This window comes from Triticum aestivum, chromosome 2A (genome assembly GCF_018294505.1).
Source record: "Triticum aestivum cultivar Chinese Spring chromosome 2A, IWGSC CS RefSeq v2.1, whole genome shotgun sequence".
Lineage (NCBI taxonomy): Eukaryota > Viridiplantae > Streptophyta > Magnoliopsida > Poales > Poaceae > Triticum > Triticum aestivum.
The window spans coordinates 786,647,580-786,665,510 of record NC_057797.1 but is presented as its reverse complement, the minus strand read 5'-3'; the positions used below and the strand labels follow the sequence as shown (position 1 = coordinate 786,665,510).

General features: G+C 43.9%; 1 protein-coding gene across 1 annotated transcript; it reads left to right on the top strand.

The window, feature by feature from the left end:
• The first annotated feature begins 14,060 nt into the window (after positions 1-14,060).
• Positions 14,061-16,599, top strand: LOC123191261 (uncharacterized). The gene is made up of 2 exons (XM_044604078.1): positions 14,061-14,309; positions 14,697-16,599. The coding sequence occupies exon 2, from the start codon at positions 14,725-14,727 to the stop codon at positions 15,955-15,957; it is 1,233 nt and encodes a 410-aa protein (XP_044460013.1). The 5' UTR covers positions 14,061-14,309; positions 14,697-14,724; the 3' UTR covers positions 15,958-16,599.
• Positions 16,600-17,931: the final 1,332 nt, after the last annotated feature.

Below are 17,931 nucleotides of genomic sequence, written 5' to 3'. Positions count from 1 at the left end.
GGAGTGTGAGTCAAAATAGGTTTGATCCTTGAGTCACATAGGAAAGTAATAGGGAAATATAAGTTGCTGGTAGAGGATAAGAATCATCGAGTGGAGCTGGAACAAAATGTGCAGGATGCAAATGACAAAGTGTCTCCTCAACATGTGAAATCGGTAACACCGAGTTGTTTTCTTCAGTGGCACCGAGATAATTCGGTTTTACCGATTGAGACAAACTGGCGTGTCCGAGTTCATTACAGAGAGAAAGCACTTGTCACCTCGGCTCACTAAGCAAATAAGATCTCACAAAGATTTGAAGGGAATTAACTAAAGGATTTGCAATATAGTATCAAGGGATATGTTTGAAGCGTTTCATGCTTCCTTGTCTTCAACCACCATAAAGTAGAGACTTGGTGATGTAGAGATTGCTCAAGATGTGAGTGAGTTGCAATCTCATAGATTTAGATTCATCCAAGTACCTACAAGTGTTAGATGACATGCAAAGGTGCAAATATATCCAAGACATATGATTATCATCATAAGAGAAATATCAAGGATTAGTCATAGGATCATGCCTTGCATGTATCCAAATGGAGTTCCTACTCCACGTTTGAAGCATCAATGATGTTCAGTTCACCTCTCAACCTGCAAAACACTTTCTCATCAAGTGGTTTAGTGAATATATCCGCCTATTGCTTGTCAGTACGAACATGCTTAAGGTTGATATCACCCTTAGCAACATGATATCGAATGAAATGATGACGAACTTCAATATGCTTAGTTCGAGAGTGTTGCACAGGATTATGAGCAATTTTAATAGCACTTTCGTTGTCACAAAGCAATGGAACATGTTTCACATATATCCCATAATCTTTAAGAGTTTGGGTCATCCAAAGCAATTGAGCATAACATGAACCAGCAGCAATGTATTCCGCTTCGGCGGTGGATAAGGATACCAAGTTTTGTTTCTTGGAGGACCAAGACACAAGAGATCTACCATGAAATTGACAAGTACCCGAAGTGGACATTCTATTAACCTTGTCTCCAGCATAGTCCGAATCGGAGTAGCCAACAAGATCAAAAGAAGACCTCTTAGGATACCAAATGCCAAAATTTGGTGTATGTATTAAGTATCTCACTATCCTTTTCACAGCCTTAAGATGACATTCTTTGGGGGCTACTTGATATAGTGCACACATGCACACACTTAGCATGATATCAAGACGAGAGGAACATAGATATGACAAAGAACTAATCATAGAGCGGTAAACTTTATTATCAATGGGTTCACCATCTTTAGTCAAGTCAAGATGTCCACTAGTAGGCATGTGTGTACTCATACCTTTGCATTCTTGCATATTGAACTTCTTGAATAAGTCCTTGGTGTACTTTGTTTGAGAGACAAAGGTACCTTCCTTCGTTTACTTGATTTGCAAACCAAGAAAGAACTTGAGTTCACTCATCATAGACATCTCAAACTTCTCCGACATAAGCTTTCCAAACTTCTCAATAAAATGAGGGTTAGTTGATCCAAATATAATATCATCAACATATGGCACACAAATAATTCTCCATTAACCCTTTTAGTGAAAAGAGTGGAATCAGTTTTTCCAATCTGAAAGCCTTTTTCAATAAGGAACTTGGTCAAGCATTTATACCATGCTCTAGGAGCTTGTTTAAGACCATAAAGAGCTTTGTGAAGTTTGTAAACATGATTGGGTTTCTTAGGATTAACAAAGCCAGGAGGTTGTTTAACATAAACTTCCTCCTCAATTTCACCATTTAGAAAAGCACTTTTAATGTCCATTTGGTACAATGTGATATCATGGTGATTAGCATAGGCAAGTAAGATGCGAATGGACTCAAGTCTAGCAACGGGGGCATATGTCTCACCATAGTCCATACCTTCGACTTGAGTGCAGACTTGGGTGATGCGACGTGCTTTGTTGCGAACTACTTGTCCATCTTCATCTTGCTTGTTGCGAAACACCCATTTTGTACCCATGATGTTGTGGTTGTTGCCGGGCTTTTCGACCAATGTCCACACTTGGTTTCTCTCAAAGTTGTGTAGCTCTTCATGCATGGCATTTATCCAATCCAGATCTTCCAATGCTTCTTCAACCTTCATGGGTTCAATGCTAGAGATGAATGAATAATGTTCACAAAAATTAGCCAAACGAGATTTAGAGCGAGTGATTCTCCCGGTTTGGATATCATTGTAGATTTGCTCAACGGGATGGTCTTTGGCGACTCTCGCTCGAACTCGTAAAAGCTTTTGTTTTGGTCGGGTTGGAACATCTTCTTCATCATCTCGTTCTTCTTCTTGGACTTCCTCATTGTTGACGTTGTCGTTCTCTTGTCGTGGTGGACAAGGAGGTTGATGAGGTTCATCTTGGTGTACTTCCTCGTTTTCTTCATCTTGGTGTGTCCCGCTTGTGGATGCTTCCATATCAAAGCTTGGTTCACCTTGTCATGAGGTAGAATCTTCCACTTGGACGGACGAGGTACTCTCCTTCACCCCCGTTGGACGGATCTTGCCAATAGACAAGTCTTGGATTGCTTTCGAAGGGTCTTTGTCTCCTACATCAATTGGCAATTGCTCTACTTGTGAGCCGTTAGATTCATCAAACTTCACATCTACCGTCTCTTCAACCTTTTGGGTGAAATTGTTGTAGACACGGTAAGTGTGAGAGTTTGAGCCATAACCAAGTAGGAAACCTTCATGAGATTTGGGAGCAAATTTAGAACAACGATGCTTATCAAGAATGTAGCACTTTGAGCCGAATAATCGAAAGTATCCAACTTGGAGTTTGTTACCGGTGAGGAGCTCGTATGTCGTCTTGCCAAGTAGCTTGTGAAGATACAAGCGATTTGTTGCATGACAAGCTGTCTCAACCGCTTCTGCCCAAAAGTGTTTTGGCGTCTTGTATTCATCAAGTATTGTTCTCGCCATTTTGATGAGCGTCCGGTTCTTCATCTCAACAACTCCATTTTGTTGAGGTGTGTACGTAGCCGAGAACTCATGTGAGATCCCTTCTTCGTCAAGATAGGTGTCCACATTGGTGTTCTTGAACTCCGTTCCATTGTCGCTGTGAACCTTCTTGATCTTCACTTCAAATTAATTTTGGGCCTTCCAGCGAAGTTCTTGAAGATCTTTTGGACCTGCGATTTATCATCGAGAAAGAACACCCACGTAAATCTTGAAAAATCATCAACTATAACTAGACCAAATGAGTTGCCACCGAGACTTTTGTAGGCGTTGGGACCAAAGAGATCCATATGAAGTAGCTCGAGCGGTCTTCTCGTGGTCATGATGTTCTTCACGGGGTGGCTTTCTCCAACCTGTTTTCCTGCTTCGCAAGCACTTCAAAGTCTATCCTTATCAAATATGACATTTTTAACACCAAGGATATGATCACATTTAATAAGCTTGTCAAGGTTTTGCATGCCCACATGACCTAACACTACAAAAAAAGACACATCCGTGACATTTTGGGCCGAACAAAAAAAAATTGTCATACTTATGACACTTCTATGACGATAATTGTGACAAAACCCGGTATCATCATAGATGTGGTGGGTTCCTACTTCTATGACAAAAAATCATGACAGAAAATGGGATTTTCGTCCTGGGCGGGCCGGAGACGCAGCTGCATGACATTCTTTGGGCCGTCCATGATGGAAAAAACCATGGTAGAAGCGAGGGCGAGGAAAATTTCGGGGAGTTCCCGGTTACGGTGGGTGGTCGGGGGCCAACCAATGCGCGTTTCTCTCGTACACGTACGCGCGTGTGTGCGAGGCGTTGGGCTCTAACTGAACCCGGGTGAGGCATCGCCTAACTGAACCCGAGCGATTGCACTGCAGGCTATGCGTTACTGAACCCGAGCGATCGAGCGATTCCTTCGCTACTGCTACTAACTGAAGCCGATCGATGCTGCCTTTGGATGAACAGTGAGCGTTGCAGAGGGTTTGGATGAACAGTGAGCGTTGCGGGGAGGGGGGGGTTGGATGAACAGTGAGCGGTGGGGGTGAATGAACAGGACCCCGTGGCGTTGTCTCTGGATGAACATGACCCCGATAGATCAAGCCGGTTGGGGCTGGATGAATAGGGCCCCATTGAGGGCTGGATGAACAGGACGACCCCGTGGAGGGCTGGATGAACAGTAGACGGTGGAGGGGTGGATGAACAGTAGCCCGTGGAGGGGTGGTTGAACAGGAGCCCGTGGAGAGGGGTGGTTGAACAGTAGCCGGTGGAGTAGCGCACGGTGGAGGCTGGATGAACAGGATCTCGTGGATGAACAGTCGCAGGTTGGAGGAGGTCAACGGTGGATGAATAGTAGCCCGTGGAGGCTGGAGGAGGTCGACGATGGAGATGAACAGTATCCCGTGGAGTCCCGTTTTGCGGTACGCTACACCCCTCCCGATGAACAGGACCCCCGTTTCAACCGTAGCGCTCCAACACAAGTCCGTTTCGTCCGTTTTGCGGTACGCCACACCCCTCCCAATCAACAGGACCCCGTTTTGACCGTAGGAGGTCCAACACAAGTCTGTTTCCTCTGTTTTGCGGTATGCCAGACCCCTCCCGATGAACAGGATCCCGTTTCGAACATGGCCGGTCGAACACAAGGTCGTTTCCTCCATTCTGCGGTACGCCAGGTCTCGTTTCCATCGCCTGTTTCATCCAAGCCCTCCCGATGAACACGACGATGCATTCCGTTATGACTCAGCCGGTTGGCTCCCCATGAACACGACGACGACGTTGTTTCTCCGTTCCGACCCAGCCATGTACACGTGCCCTGGCCATACGTGTGTGTGAGTAGGCATTCGAGACTCCACCCGTATGTACACATACGTGGCCATATTTTCTTTCTTGCACACTGGCCGTTGTACGTACGTGTACATGCTACTTGCGCGCCTCTACTACGACACATGCGCGCCTCTACATCCACCAGTATGTACGTACATGTTCGCGACCAGAATGACAACGCTACATACGCTTCGACCAGGTGGGTCCCGACTGTCAGGCACTTCCTTGCGTACAAAGATGTAGCTGGTGGGTCCCAGCAGTCAGGGGGGCAAATCATTTTTTTTGCCCGAACGCACTTCCTTGCGTGCGAAGGTGTAGCTGGTGGGTCCCAGCAGTCAGGGGAGAAACGTTTTTTCATGAAATACGATGGCCCGTCCGGTGGGTCCCTGCTGTCAGGTGGAGGAATAATTATTTTGCGCGTAATAAGGAGGCACTTCCTTGCGGGCACTGTGGACCCAACTGTCAGCCTCTCCACGTACAGTACTCTTCCGATGGAAGTCGTTCCTTGACCACGTTGACCACGCCGCACGGAGAGCACCAGGGCGGTGGACAATGGCGAGGTCTAGGAAGGGGATGACGCGGAGCCGGGGAAGACGCGGCAGCGGAAGCCCGCGCGAAGAGGAGTACGAGGGTTCACTGATTCGGCTATGGTGTGAGGTTGCCGTCGCCGCATGGCCTAGCCAGCGGCGGGAATAGTAGGGGCGGTGAGGCCTCCGTGGCAGCACAGCCGACCACGGGAGGCAGGAGCATGCGGCACGACCGGCGCTGCTTTGGGCGGCTGGAGCAAGAACACCAGAGGTTGAAGAAGCACTACGGCCGTTGGATGGACATCGTACGGTCACTGGAGCTAGAATCATTCATATTGACTAAGTTGACAAAGCCCTCCGTCCCCGTTAACTTAGTAGGCCCACAAGTTAGCCTCCCACCAAGGTGGGTCCCAGCTAGCAGGGGGAGTATTCATTTTTTTGTGCGTAATAAGGAGGCACTTCTGGTGGGTCCGAGCTGACAGCGGGGGAACATTTTTTCGCGAAATACGGTGGCCTATCCGGTGGGTCCCAGAAATCAGGGGGAAACATTTTTTTCGTGAAATACTGGTGGCCCGTTTGGTGGGTCCCTACTGTCAAGTAGAGGAATAATTATTTTTCGTGTAATAAGGAGGCACTTCCTTGCGGCTGCCGCGGACGCAACTGTCAGCCTCTCCACGTACAGTACTTTTCCGATGGAAGTCGGTCATTGACCACATTGACCACGCCACGCCGAGAGCACCACGTCGGTGGACGACAGCGAGGCCTAGGAAGGGGACGACGCGGAGCCGGGGAAGACGCGGCAGTGGATGCCCACGCGGAGAGGAGTACGAGGGTTCACTGGTTCGGCTGCGGTGTGAGGCTGCCGTCGCCGCACAATAACAGGGGGTGTGGGTGAGTGGAGGGATGGCCTGGCCTGTGGTGGGAGTAGTATGGGGGAGGTGAGGCCTCCGCGATAGCAGAGCCGACCACGGGAGGTAGGAGCAGGTGGCACGACCGGCGCTGCTTTGGGCGGCTGGAGTAAGAAGACCAGACGTTGACTATGACCGTTGGATGGACATCATACGGTCACTAGAGTATTGACTAAGTTGACAAAGCCCTCCGTCCCCGTCAACTTAGTAGGCCCACAAGTCAGCCCAACAACATGGTGGGTCCCAGCTAGCAGGGGGTATTCATTTTTTTGGGCGTAATAAGGAGGCACTTCCTTGCGTGTGAAGATATGGCTAGTGGGTCCGACCTGTCAGCGGGGGGAACGTTTTTTTCGCAAAATACAGAGGCCCTTCCTGTGGGTCCTAGCTTTCTGGTGGAGGAATCATTATTTTGTGCGTGATAAGAAGGCATTTCCTTGCGTGCGACCGTGGACCCAGCTGTCAGCCTCTCCACGTACAATCCACTTCTGATGGATGTTGTTCATTGACCACGTTGACCAGGCCGCGCCGAGAGCTCCAGGGCGGTAGACGACGGCAAGGCCTAGGAAGGGAACGACACGGAGCCAGGGAATACTCGGCAGTTGTTTCCCACGCGGAGGACTACGAGCGTTTACTAGTTCGTCTGCCATCCCCGGAGAATAGCAGCAGGTGTCGATGAGTAGAGGGATGGCTAGGCCAGCGATGGGAGTACGGTGGGGCCGTGAGGCCTATGCGGCAGCATAGCCAGCCGCGGAAGGAGGGAGCAGGCAGTCCCGCCGGCGCTTGTTTGAGCGGCTGGAGCATGAAGAGCAGAGATTGAAGAAGCACGACAGCCGTTGGATGGACATCCCACAGTCACTGCTCTCGTGTGTTGACTAAGTTGATAGGGCGTTGCGTGTGCATCAACCTTTTTTTTATGAAAGCATACACGTCAACCTGTACTAGGCGCATAAGTCAGCTCAAATCTGTGGAAAATAGCATACAACCCATCTGCCATTATTTCTAATAACGTACAGCCCATTTGCTAATTCTTAAGAATTTTTTTGGAGCCCATCTTCTTTTTGTTAGCATTACACCCCATATTGTGGGCACGGTTAAAAAGTATAGGAAATTTTGCATATTTCGGTGCGGTCAACTATTTTTAATCCAGAAATATCGATTCACATTCAAACTATTTTTAAAAATAATTTATATAAATATAAAATCCAAAAAATTGTCCACGCATAAAAATCAATGGAATTTAAAATCTTGTAATGAAAAGAATTGAAACTAATTCCCGGTTTGATGTGTTTTAAAAATGTACAGCCCATTTCTGGGCAAACCAAATGAAAACTCTCCTCGTCTTGAAAGATTTGCAGCCCAGCAGGGCTGATAAAGCAAGTAGGCCCACACATATTTAAGGTGTCGATGATACGTCTCCAACGTATCTATAATTTTTATTGTTCCATGCTATTATATTACCCGTTTTGGATGTTTATGGGCTTCACTTTACACATTTATATCATTTTTGGGACTAACCTACTAACCGGAGGCCCAGCCCGTATTGCTGTTTTTTTGCCTATTTCAGTATTTCGAAGAAAAGGAATATCAAACGGAGTCCAAACGGAATGAATCCTTCGGGAGCGTGATTTTTGGAACGAACGTGATCCAGAGGACTTGGAGTGCAAGTCAAGAAGCAGCCGAGGCGGCCACGAGGGTGGAGGGCACGCCCCCTATCTCGTAGGCCCCTCGGGTGGCCACCGACCTATTTCTTCCTCCTATATATACCCACGTACCCCGAAAACATCCAAGGAGCCAACGAAAAAAAATTTCCACCGTCGTAACCTTCTGTATCCGCGAGATCCCATCTTGGAGCCTTCACCGGCGCTCCGCCAGAGGGGGAATCAACCATGGAGGGCTTCTACATCAACACCATAGCCCCTCCGATGAGTTGTGAGTAGTTTACCACAGACCTTTGGGTCCATAGTTATTAGCTAGATGGCTTCTTCTCTCTTTTTGGATCTCAATACCATGTTCTCCTCGATCTTCTTGGAGATCTATTCGATGTAACTCTTTTTGCGGTGTGTTTGTCGAGATCCGATGAATTGTGGGTTTATGATCAAGTTTATCTATGAGAAATATTTGAATCTCCTCTGAATTCTTTTATGTATGATTGAGTTATCTTTGCAAGTCTCTTCAAATTATCAGTTTGGTTTGGCCTACTAGATTGATCTTTCTTGCAGTGGGAGAAGTGCTTAGCTTTGGGTTCAATCTTGCGGTGTCCTTTCCCAGTGACAATAGGGGTAGCAAGGCACGTATTGTATTGTTGCCATCGAGGATAAAAAGATGGGGTTTATATCATATTGCATGAGTTTATCCCTCTACATCATGTCACCTTTGTTAATGCGTTACTCTGTTCTTATGAACTTAATACTCTAGATGCATGCTGGATAGCGGTCGATGTGTGGAGTAATAGTAGTAGATGCAGGCAGGAGTCGGTCTACTTGTCGAGGACGTGATGCCTATATACATGATCATGCCTAGATAATCTCATAATTATTTGCTTTTCTATCAATTGCTCAACAGTAATTTGTTCACCCACCGTAATACTTATGCTCTTGAGATAAGCCACTAGTGAAACCTATGGTCCCCGGGTCTATCTTTTATCATATAAGCTTTCAATCTACTTTTATTTGCATCTTTACTTTTCCAATCTATATTATAAAATACCAAAAATATATTTATCTTATCATACTATCTCTATCAGATCTCACTTTCGCAAGTGGCCGTGAAGGGATTGACAACCCCTTTATTGCGTTGGTTGCGAGTTCTTTGTTTGTTTGTGTAGGTGTGTGGGACTTTTGAGGAGCCTCCTACTGGATTGATACCTTGGTTCTCAAAAACTGAGGCAAATACTTACGCTACTATTGCTGCATCACCCTTTCCTCTTCAAGGAAAACCAACGCAAGCTCAAGATGTAGCAAGAAGGATTTCTGGCGCCGTTGCCGGGGAGGTCTTCGCTCAAGTCAAGACATACCAAGTACCCATCACAAACTCATCTCCCTCGCATTTACATTATTTGCCATTTGCCTCTCGTTTTTTCCTCTCCCCCACTTCACCCTTGCCGTTTTATTTGCCCTCTCTTTCCCAATCTTCTCTCTCTCTTTCGCTTGCCTTTTTCTGTTTGCTTGTGTGTTGGATTACTTGTCGCCATGGCGCAAGATAATACCAAATTGTGTGATTTCTCCAATACCAATAATAATGATTTCCTTAGTACTCCTATTGCTCCTCTTAATGATGTTGAGTCTTGTGAAATCAATACTGCTCTGCTGAATCTTGTTATGAAAGATCAATTCACCGGCCTTCCTAGTGAAGATGTCGCTACCCATCTAAACAACTTTGTTGATTTGTGTGATATGCAAAATAAGAAAGATACGAATAATGATATTGTTAAATTGAAGTTATTTCCGTTTTCACTTAGAGATCGTGCTAAAGTTTGGTTTTCGTCTTTGCCTAAGAATAGTATTGATTCATGGAATAAGTGCAAAGATGCTTTTATTTCTAAATATTTTCCTCCCGCTAAGATCATCACTCTTAGGAACGATATTATGATTTTAAACAACTTGATCATGAGCATGTTGCCTAATCTTGGGAAAGAATGAAGTTGATGATTCGCAATTGTCCTACTCATGGTTTGAATTTATGGATGATTATACAAAATTTTAATGTCGGATTGAACTTTGCTTCTAGAAATCTTTTAGATTCGGCCTCGGGAGGCACGTTTATGGAAATCACTTTAGGAGATGCTACGAAACTTCTTGATAATATTATGCCTAATTATTCTCAAGGGCACACCGAAAGATCTACTAGTAAAAAAGTGCATGCTATAGAAGAAATTAATGTTTTGAGTGGAAAGATGGATGAACTTATGAAATTATTTGCTAGTAAGAGTGCTCCTCTTGATCCTAATGATATGCCTTTGTCTACTTTGATTGAGAATAATAATGAATCTATGGATGTGAATTTTGTTGGTAGGAATAGTTTTGGAAACAATGCTTATAGAGGAAACTTTAGTTCTAGACCGTTCCCTAGTAATTCCTCTAATAATTATGGAAATTCCTACAATAATTCTTATGGTAATTTTAATAAGAGGCCCTCTGATTTTGAGATAGTGTAAAAGAATTTATGATCTCTCAAAAGAATTTTAAGGCCTTGCTTGAAGAAAAATTACTTAAAGTTGATGATTTGGCTAGGAACATTGATAGACTTTCGCTTGATGTTGATTCTCCTAAACTTAGATCTACTCCTCCTAAGCATGATATCAATGAGCCTCTCAAAGCAATGATAATTTCCATTGATGAGTGCAAGGAAAGAACCGCTAGATTGCGTGCTAAGAAAGATTGCTTTGTAAAGGCGTGTTCTTCTAGTTTCAATGAAAATAATGATGAAGATCTTAAAGTTATTGATGTGTCTCCTATTAGATCTTTGTTTTGCAATATGAATCTTGATAATTATGGGACTGATGATGAGTCAACTTTACCTAGAAGGCGTCCCAAAAATTCAGAGTTTTTAGGTCTTGATGCTAAATTTGGTAAAAGTGGGATTGGAGAGGTCATGACTTTAAATAGCATTGAACCCACTATCTCGGATTTCAAGGAATTTGATTATGATAATTGTTCTTTAGAAGGTTGTATTTCCTTGTTGCAATCCGTTGTTAATTCTCCTCATGCTTATAGTCAAAATAAAGCTTTTACCAAACATATCGTTGATGCCTTGATGCAATCTTATGATGAAAAACTTAATTTGGAAGTTTCTATACCTAGAAAACTTAATGATGAGTGGGAACCTACTATAAATATTAGAATTAAAGATCATGAGTTTTATGCTTTGTGTGATTTGGGTGCTAGTGTTTCCACAACTCCAAAAACTTTATGTGATATTCTAGGTTTCCATTATCTTGATGATTGCTCTTTAAGTTTGCACTTTGCGGATTCCACCATTAAAAAGCCAATGGGAAGGATCAATGATGTTCTCATTGTTGCAAACAGAAATTTGGTGCCCGTAGATTTTATCATTTTTGATATAGATTGCAATCTTTCTTGCCTTATTATTCTTGGTAGACCTTTCCTTAGAACGATTGGCGCAATTATTGATATGAAGGAAGCCAATATTAGATTCCAATTTCCATTAAGGAAAGGCATGGAGCACTTTCCAAGAAATAAAATAAAATTACCTTATGAATCTATCATGCGAGCTACTTATGAATTGAGTGCCAAAGATGGCACTACTTAGATCTATCTTCGCTTTTCTGCCTAGCAAAGGGCGTTAAACGATAGCGCTAGTTGGGAGGCAACCCAATTTTATTTGTGTTTTTTGTTTTTGTTTATGTATAGTAATAAATTTTGCATCTACCTTCTGTTTATATGAGTTTTTATGTTTTAATTAGTGTTTGTGCCAAGTAGAACCTATAGGATAACCTATGGTGATAGTTAATTTGATTCTGCTGAAAAACAGAAACTTTGCATGCACGAAATTAGTTTTGTTAAATAACAGAAACGTGATTTTGCGGTGATTCTTTTTTTTGTAGATCAATAGACAAATTTTCCAGTACTTCCTATTTTGGTAGGATTTTTAGAGTTCCAGAAGTATTCGTGGGTTACAGATTGCTGCAGACTGTTCTGTTTTTGACATATTCTCTTTTTCGTGTGTTGTTTGCTTATTTTGATGCATCTATGGCTAGTATTAAGTAGTATGAACCATAGAGAACTTGGAATACAGTAGGTTTAACACCAATATAAATAAAGAGAGTTCCTTACAGTACCTTATGTGGTGGTTTTGCTTTCTTTCACTAACGGAGCTTATGGGATTTCCTGTTGAGTTTTGTGTTGTGAAGTTTTCAAGTTTTGGGTAAAGATTTGATGGACTATGGAATAAGGAGTGGCAAAATCCTAAGCTTGGGGACGCCAGGTATGATATCCATCATACCACTTCCACTTCCCATCTCCCTCTTTCCACATGCCCTCACTTTTGTTCCGCTTTTGTCTCAGGAGTGAGGTTATCGGCTGTACGGGCGCAGCGAGGAGTGGAAGGATGAGGTCATGCGCCGGTCGGAGCAGTAAGAGCAAGGAGCTAGCAGTGGTTTACAGTTTGCCTCTCTCGTGTCTCTCTCCACCTATCTTCCTCAAGAAGAAAGAAGAAGGCAAAATAGAAGAGGAGGAAGAAGAAATTGGCAACAAAATATTGCCCAGAAAATATGCGTGCTAACTGAATTCGCGACCCCTCACTCCTAACGCGTCTAGCTAACCTTTAAGAACTTTTTTCTTCTTCTTTTCTTTTTGCAGTTTTTCTCTTTCCTTTTTCTGTTGTTTCATAATTAAAAAAATCAAAAAATCAAAATTCACTCAATCCTTAAAAAATATTTGGAATTCCATAAATGTGTTCATGGTCACAAAATTCAAAAACAATCCTAAATTTATATTTTGTGTTCATGTTTTTCAAACATTGTTCATGTTTTAAAAAGTAGTTTGAGATTCTAAAATTGTTCTCAATTTTTTGAAATTTTCAGTTTTAAAAATATTGTTCAAGTTTTAGAAAATGTTCACAAATATGAACTCTTTTTTGCAGTTGTAAAAAATTGTTCGTGCTTTTATTAAATGTTAATAATTTCAAAAATTCGGTCCAAAAAAATACAATTTTTTGATATTTGTTCATAGTTTTGCAAAGAAACATTCAAAACCGTGAATAAATGTTTGAAAGGTGATTTTTTTAAAAACAATATGAACAAAAACTAAAATTCGAAACATATTTATAAAAAATTGAACAAAATTTTGGAATTCTGAACATTTTTTTAAAGTGAATTTATTTTGAAATTTGCAACAAAATTTGAAATTCTAAACATTTTATAAAGTTTTTTAAGTTATGAAAAAAAATAAGAAAAGTAAAAAACGAAAAGTGAAAAAAAAATAAAAGAAAAAAACTGTAGAAAAACATATCTGAAAAAGAAACAGAAATGGAAAACCAAAACAAAAAAACTACACAGAAAAACATACAGTAACGGAAAAACATGGGCCGATTTGTGAGTCGCTCGAGTGAAGGCGCGCCTATTTGCCACCTGCGATTTACAGGGAAAAAAAGTCTGCCTCTTCCAAAAAAAATAGATATTTTAGTTGCATTGCACATCATTTCTCAATACATTGGGTTTTTAGAAGTAACTAAATCATTTTGGTTTGTAAGACTCAAACTTTTGTGTGATTGCTTCAGTTTCAAACTGCACATAACCAATGAGACGGTGGCATAGTGGGTAAAAGATTTTTTTTCAGTTTTTTTATGCTCGCATTTTAATTTGGTGGGCTAAATGATAAAATGTTTCATGTTTGCTCTGCCCCGAGAAATTGCCCCATCTATTTCGTTGCAGCGATAAAAAAAATTCACATATGTCTCACCGATTGATAAAATACCTCATATTGAAAGTAAGCATGACTCCTTAGTCAATTACTCCATTCTTTTTGGTTTATTAGGCCCACCTCACAATGTCATCAACCATGGTAGATGGTGAGCGAGAGATGCATTTCATGGTTTGCAAAACTACTTGAGCTTTAATCTGCATTAACTATAGTGCATTTTCCTTTTGAAAACCCCCCAGAAAAGGAGTTAGTACTCTGTCTTCAATAAGAGGGCGTCCACGTTTTTCAAAATTTAAGTTTGACCATGAATGTTACCGATAAAATGTGCGTATGTGTCATAAAAAATGTGTCGTTGTATTCATATTAAATGTGACATAATTCTCAAGTACAGTACCTTATATATGGTTAAAGTTGTCAAATATGTGTGCTTTTTTTTATCCCCATAGTTCAACTAGACTGGAGATGGGAGAGGGCCCAAAAGAGAAAGACGAAATTGCCCTCACTGAAATCGAGAGAAGAGGAACGTACGGCACTCCGCCGCCGCAGCTGTTCCGCTCCACTGTTCCTCCGCCATCCCACCAGCAGGCCGCCGGTCGCCCTCCCGCCGCCCTGAAAGTCCTCCACCGCGCGGTCCAGTCCCGCGCTGCCTCCTCCTGCGGCGCCGCCGTCCGCCGACCCCAGCTCGCCCCCGTCCGCGAATCGAGGGAAGGTGAGCCTCTCTCTCTCTCATTCATGTGCCCTGAGATTTGTTTGGTATGAAGCTAGTATGAACTCTCTGGATCTATCTGGGATGAGGCTTTTGTGCACTAGTTTTTCTTCTGTATTTTGGTTAGGGTTAGGGATACATTTCGGTCATTCATGTAACGAATTGATACATTTTGCTCATTCGTAACGAAATGTAGCCCCATGTTGATTTGATCGATTTCATTCATGTGTCCGTAGATCTATCTGGGATGAGCCTGTTGTGCAGATTTTTTTCCCCCCCTTCTTTTGTTATTTTTGGTTCGGGATACATTTTGCTCATCCATGCCATTTTAATTTTTATCAATTGGCAAAGCTAATGAGATGTTGCATTTTATCTATCCATCAATTGCAGGGCCATTTCATCAGCTAACCTGCGAGCGATGCGGTGCCGGAAGAAGGCCACCACCTTGGCTACCATCGCCAGCCTCCCCGACGATATACTAGCCAACATCCACGGCCGCCTCAGCCTCCTCGACCGTCTCGCCTCCGCCGCCGTCTTCCGCGCCTCGTCCGCCCCACTCAAGCCGGAGACGCCGTGGCTCCTCCTCCGCGGCCGCACCCCGGAGACCGCCACGCTCTTCTCCATCTCAGACCGCTGCAGCATCACCGTGAGCGCCCCCGAACCCGCTCTGCGTGGCCACGTCGTCCTTGGCTCCTCCTCCGACGGCTGGCTCGTCACCGCTGATGACCGGGCCAAGATGCGCATTATCAACCCGGTCACTGGCGAGCAGCGCGTGCTCCCAGCCATCACCACCATTCCCTGCCTCTTTGAGCAGCATGGACACTTCGTGCTCGACCTGAAGCGCTTCGGTAGAGCCCCACTGCACCCCGTCTACGACAACTACCTGTCTGACTGGACGCATATGATCACTGTCCAGAGCATGTGTGCCAAGAACATGCGCTCCTTCTGCCGCAAGGTCGTCCTCTCCAACTCCCCGCCATGCCCTGCTGCCATGATGATCACAGGCACCCAGTTTGGCTTTGTGGCCTTTGCCACGGCAAAGGGCGGCACATGGCGGCTGGCGCGTGATGGTGTTGACCTCGCCAAGACGGTGTGCGGGACGACGCCTTCGCCCGACGGCGTCGAGGATGCCATCCACTATGAGGGCAGGTTCTACTCGATCACATACTCCGGCCAAGTGGAGGCATGGGAACACGACGCCGATGATGTCGGGGTGTTCACGAGCGTGGTGGTCGCCCCAAGGCTGCTGCTGCCGGCCGATTTGGACCACCGCAAGTACCTCGTGGGGGCGCCGGGCGGGCGGCTGATGGTGGTGGTCAGGGAGGCCACACACGGTTATCAGGAGTTGCCGTCCTTCAAGGTGCAGGTCCTCGACGCCGGTGGTGAGGAGTGGAGGGAGACAGATGACATTGGCGATGCCACGCTGTTCGTCGGTGGGAAGAGCTCGCTCTGCGTGACGACGAGGGAGCACCCAGAGCTCAAGGCCGGATGTATCTACTACGCCAACGAAGGGTATGTTGACGAATACGACGGGAGCGCCAACCATGTCAAGGTGTTCAGCCTCAAGGACGGCACTGCAGAGAAGGTCGAGGGCCTCAGGCGGCGCCAGACCAACCCGCGGCCGGCGTGGTTCACGCCTTGCATCCCATGATGATAGATATGGTTACTGATCTGGTAGCCTGGGAGGGTTAAGTTGCAGTTGTTCAATTGGCAGCACAACAATCAATGGTGGCCCATTTATGTTGCTTTCAAGTTTCTCTGGTAGAGACAGTTTAATTAGTCTGCAAGATTGGCTCAGACTTGAGTTTATGCTATGATGATTAACAGTTTTAATTCAGAGCCAAACAGCAGAGTTCACAAGTATGAAAACAGTTTAGCTTGCAGGGTTAAGGCCAGTATTGGATGTTTCTTTTGATTGTTTCAAACTGCAGCCGAGTTGTTGAGCATGCATGTTTAACCAACTCTGGATATGTTTGCCCACCATACATAGATGCATCTGCCTGCCTGTTGATGATCAAGGTTACCCACCATAGATGTTTCTGTTGCTGCCGGAGTAGCATCATGTGCTTTCTTTTACCAGCAGAGCACGACTCGCCATGCTGACGGTGCATCTGTAAGACATGTCATCTCTGTTTGCATCTGTTTGTTTTTGTGCATCTTTACTGTGGAATTATTGATGGATTATTTCAAAAGGCATTACAGTGTGCGTAGATCAAGTTTACTTTACATTATATATGCATGTGGTGCTGGTGCTTGTAGCTGGTTGAGAGGCCGAGGAAGAGTTTTTGGCTTACAGCAGGGTTCATTCAGACTGGTCTCTTGTGTTTGCTTTGTCTTGTGATTGCTTCATGTTTCAGAACCAAGGAAATACTACGTAGCAGTTTTGCAGTGCTCTGTTTTTGGTTCATTAAATGATTAATTACTGCAGTCTGCAATGTTGATACTGGTCTGTTAATATTCTCGTTGCTTCCAATGTTGATACTGGTCTGTTAATATTTTTTCCGTAAGAAATTTGTGATGCTTTCAGTAATTTCATACATGGCATCGGCCGGAATGAAAGGAAATTGTGATGTTTACTGCATGCCTTGGTCTCTGATGTCTCTATCAATCTATCTCTCCATGCATGCTTGCTTCTCCCTTTGTGCAGTTTCATTCCATCGATTATTTCCCATATTTGTGCTGAATGAAAAGATTTGAAGTTCAATACAAACTTGTACAAGTACTCTAGTTTCTTTATGCAGGCTTATCTGAGAACAATTTACAAAGAAAATTTGAAGAATCCCAAAATGAAAAAGGCACAACTAGGACTGGTAAAGTAGATCAGCATCTCTTCTCTCTATACACAAACCAAGGGCAAAAACGACCAGCCAACCCCCCCTTGGGCTTTTTTTTTTTGAGAATACCCCCCCTTAGGCTTGCTTGCTGGGGCCGGTGGGCCTGATGGTGGCCCACGGCTTGCTGGCTGGCTTCCATCTTCCCGCGCGTGCGGATTTGTTTGTATTGGTGGGCCTAGTCAAAGTTGGCCCGTGGGCTCTTCTGCCTCCTCGGGTCTCACTCGACTTTGAATTTCTTCTTCTAAAACCAAACTCTGAACTACATACATCTTCTATGTCTCAAAAAAAAAAACTACAGAAATCTTTTCCTCTCTCACACTAAGATTTTTTTTTCTAGTTTTGGCAGACTAACTGTACCCAAATCACAATTATTTGCGGGAGGTAAGAGCCAAACTAATATAACAATTAATTAATTAAACCTGAGACTCAGAGGCAACCTGTCGAGCAAATATTGAACTGCAAACCGTACTACTTGTTGTTTCTTCTATCCTATTTCCATCTTACCCATGGTAGCGAAATTCATACATAAGCTACAATACAAGTTAAGAGTTACCATTTCTCCTAGCCAGCTAAAAAGCTCTGAACTTGTTCAGTTTCAAAAACAAAATAAAACTCTGAACCTGTTCTAAAAAAAGCTCTGAACTTGTTCAGTTTCAAAAATAAAATAAAACTCTGAACCTGTTCTAAAAAAAGCTCTGAACTTGTTCAGTTTCAAAAACAAAATAAAACTCTGAACCTGTTCTAAAAAAAGCTCTGAACTTGTTCAGTTTCAAAAACAAAATAAAACTCTG

What these genes read in the sequence shown, in the direction of transcription:
- LOC123191261 (XM_044604078.1), top strand. Translation starts at nt 14,725, where the DNA reads ATGCGGTGCCGGAAGAAGGCCACCACCTTGGCTACCATCGCCAGCCTC.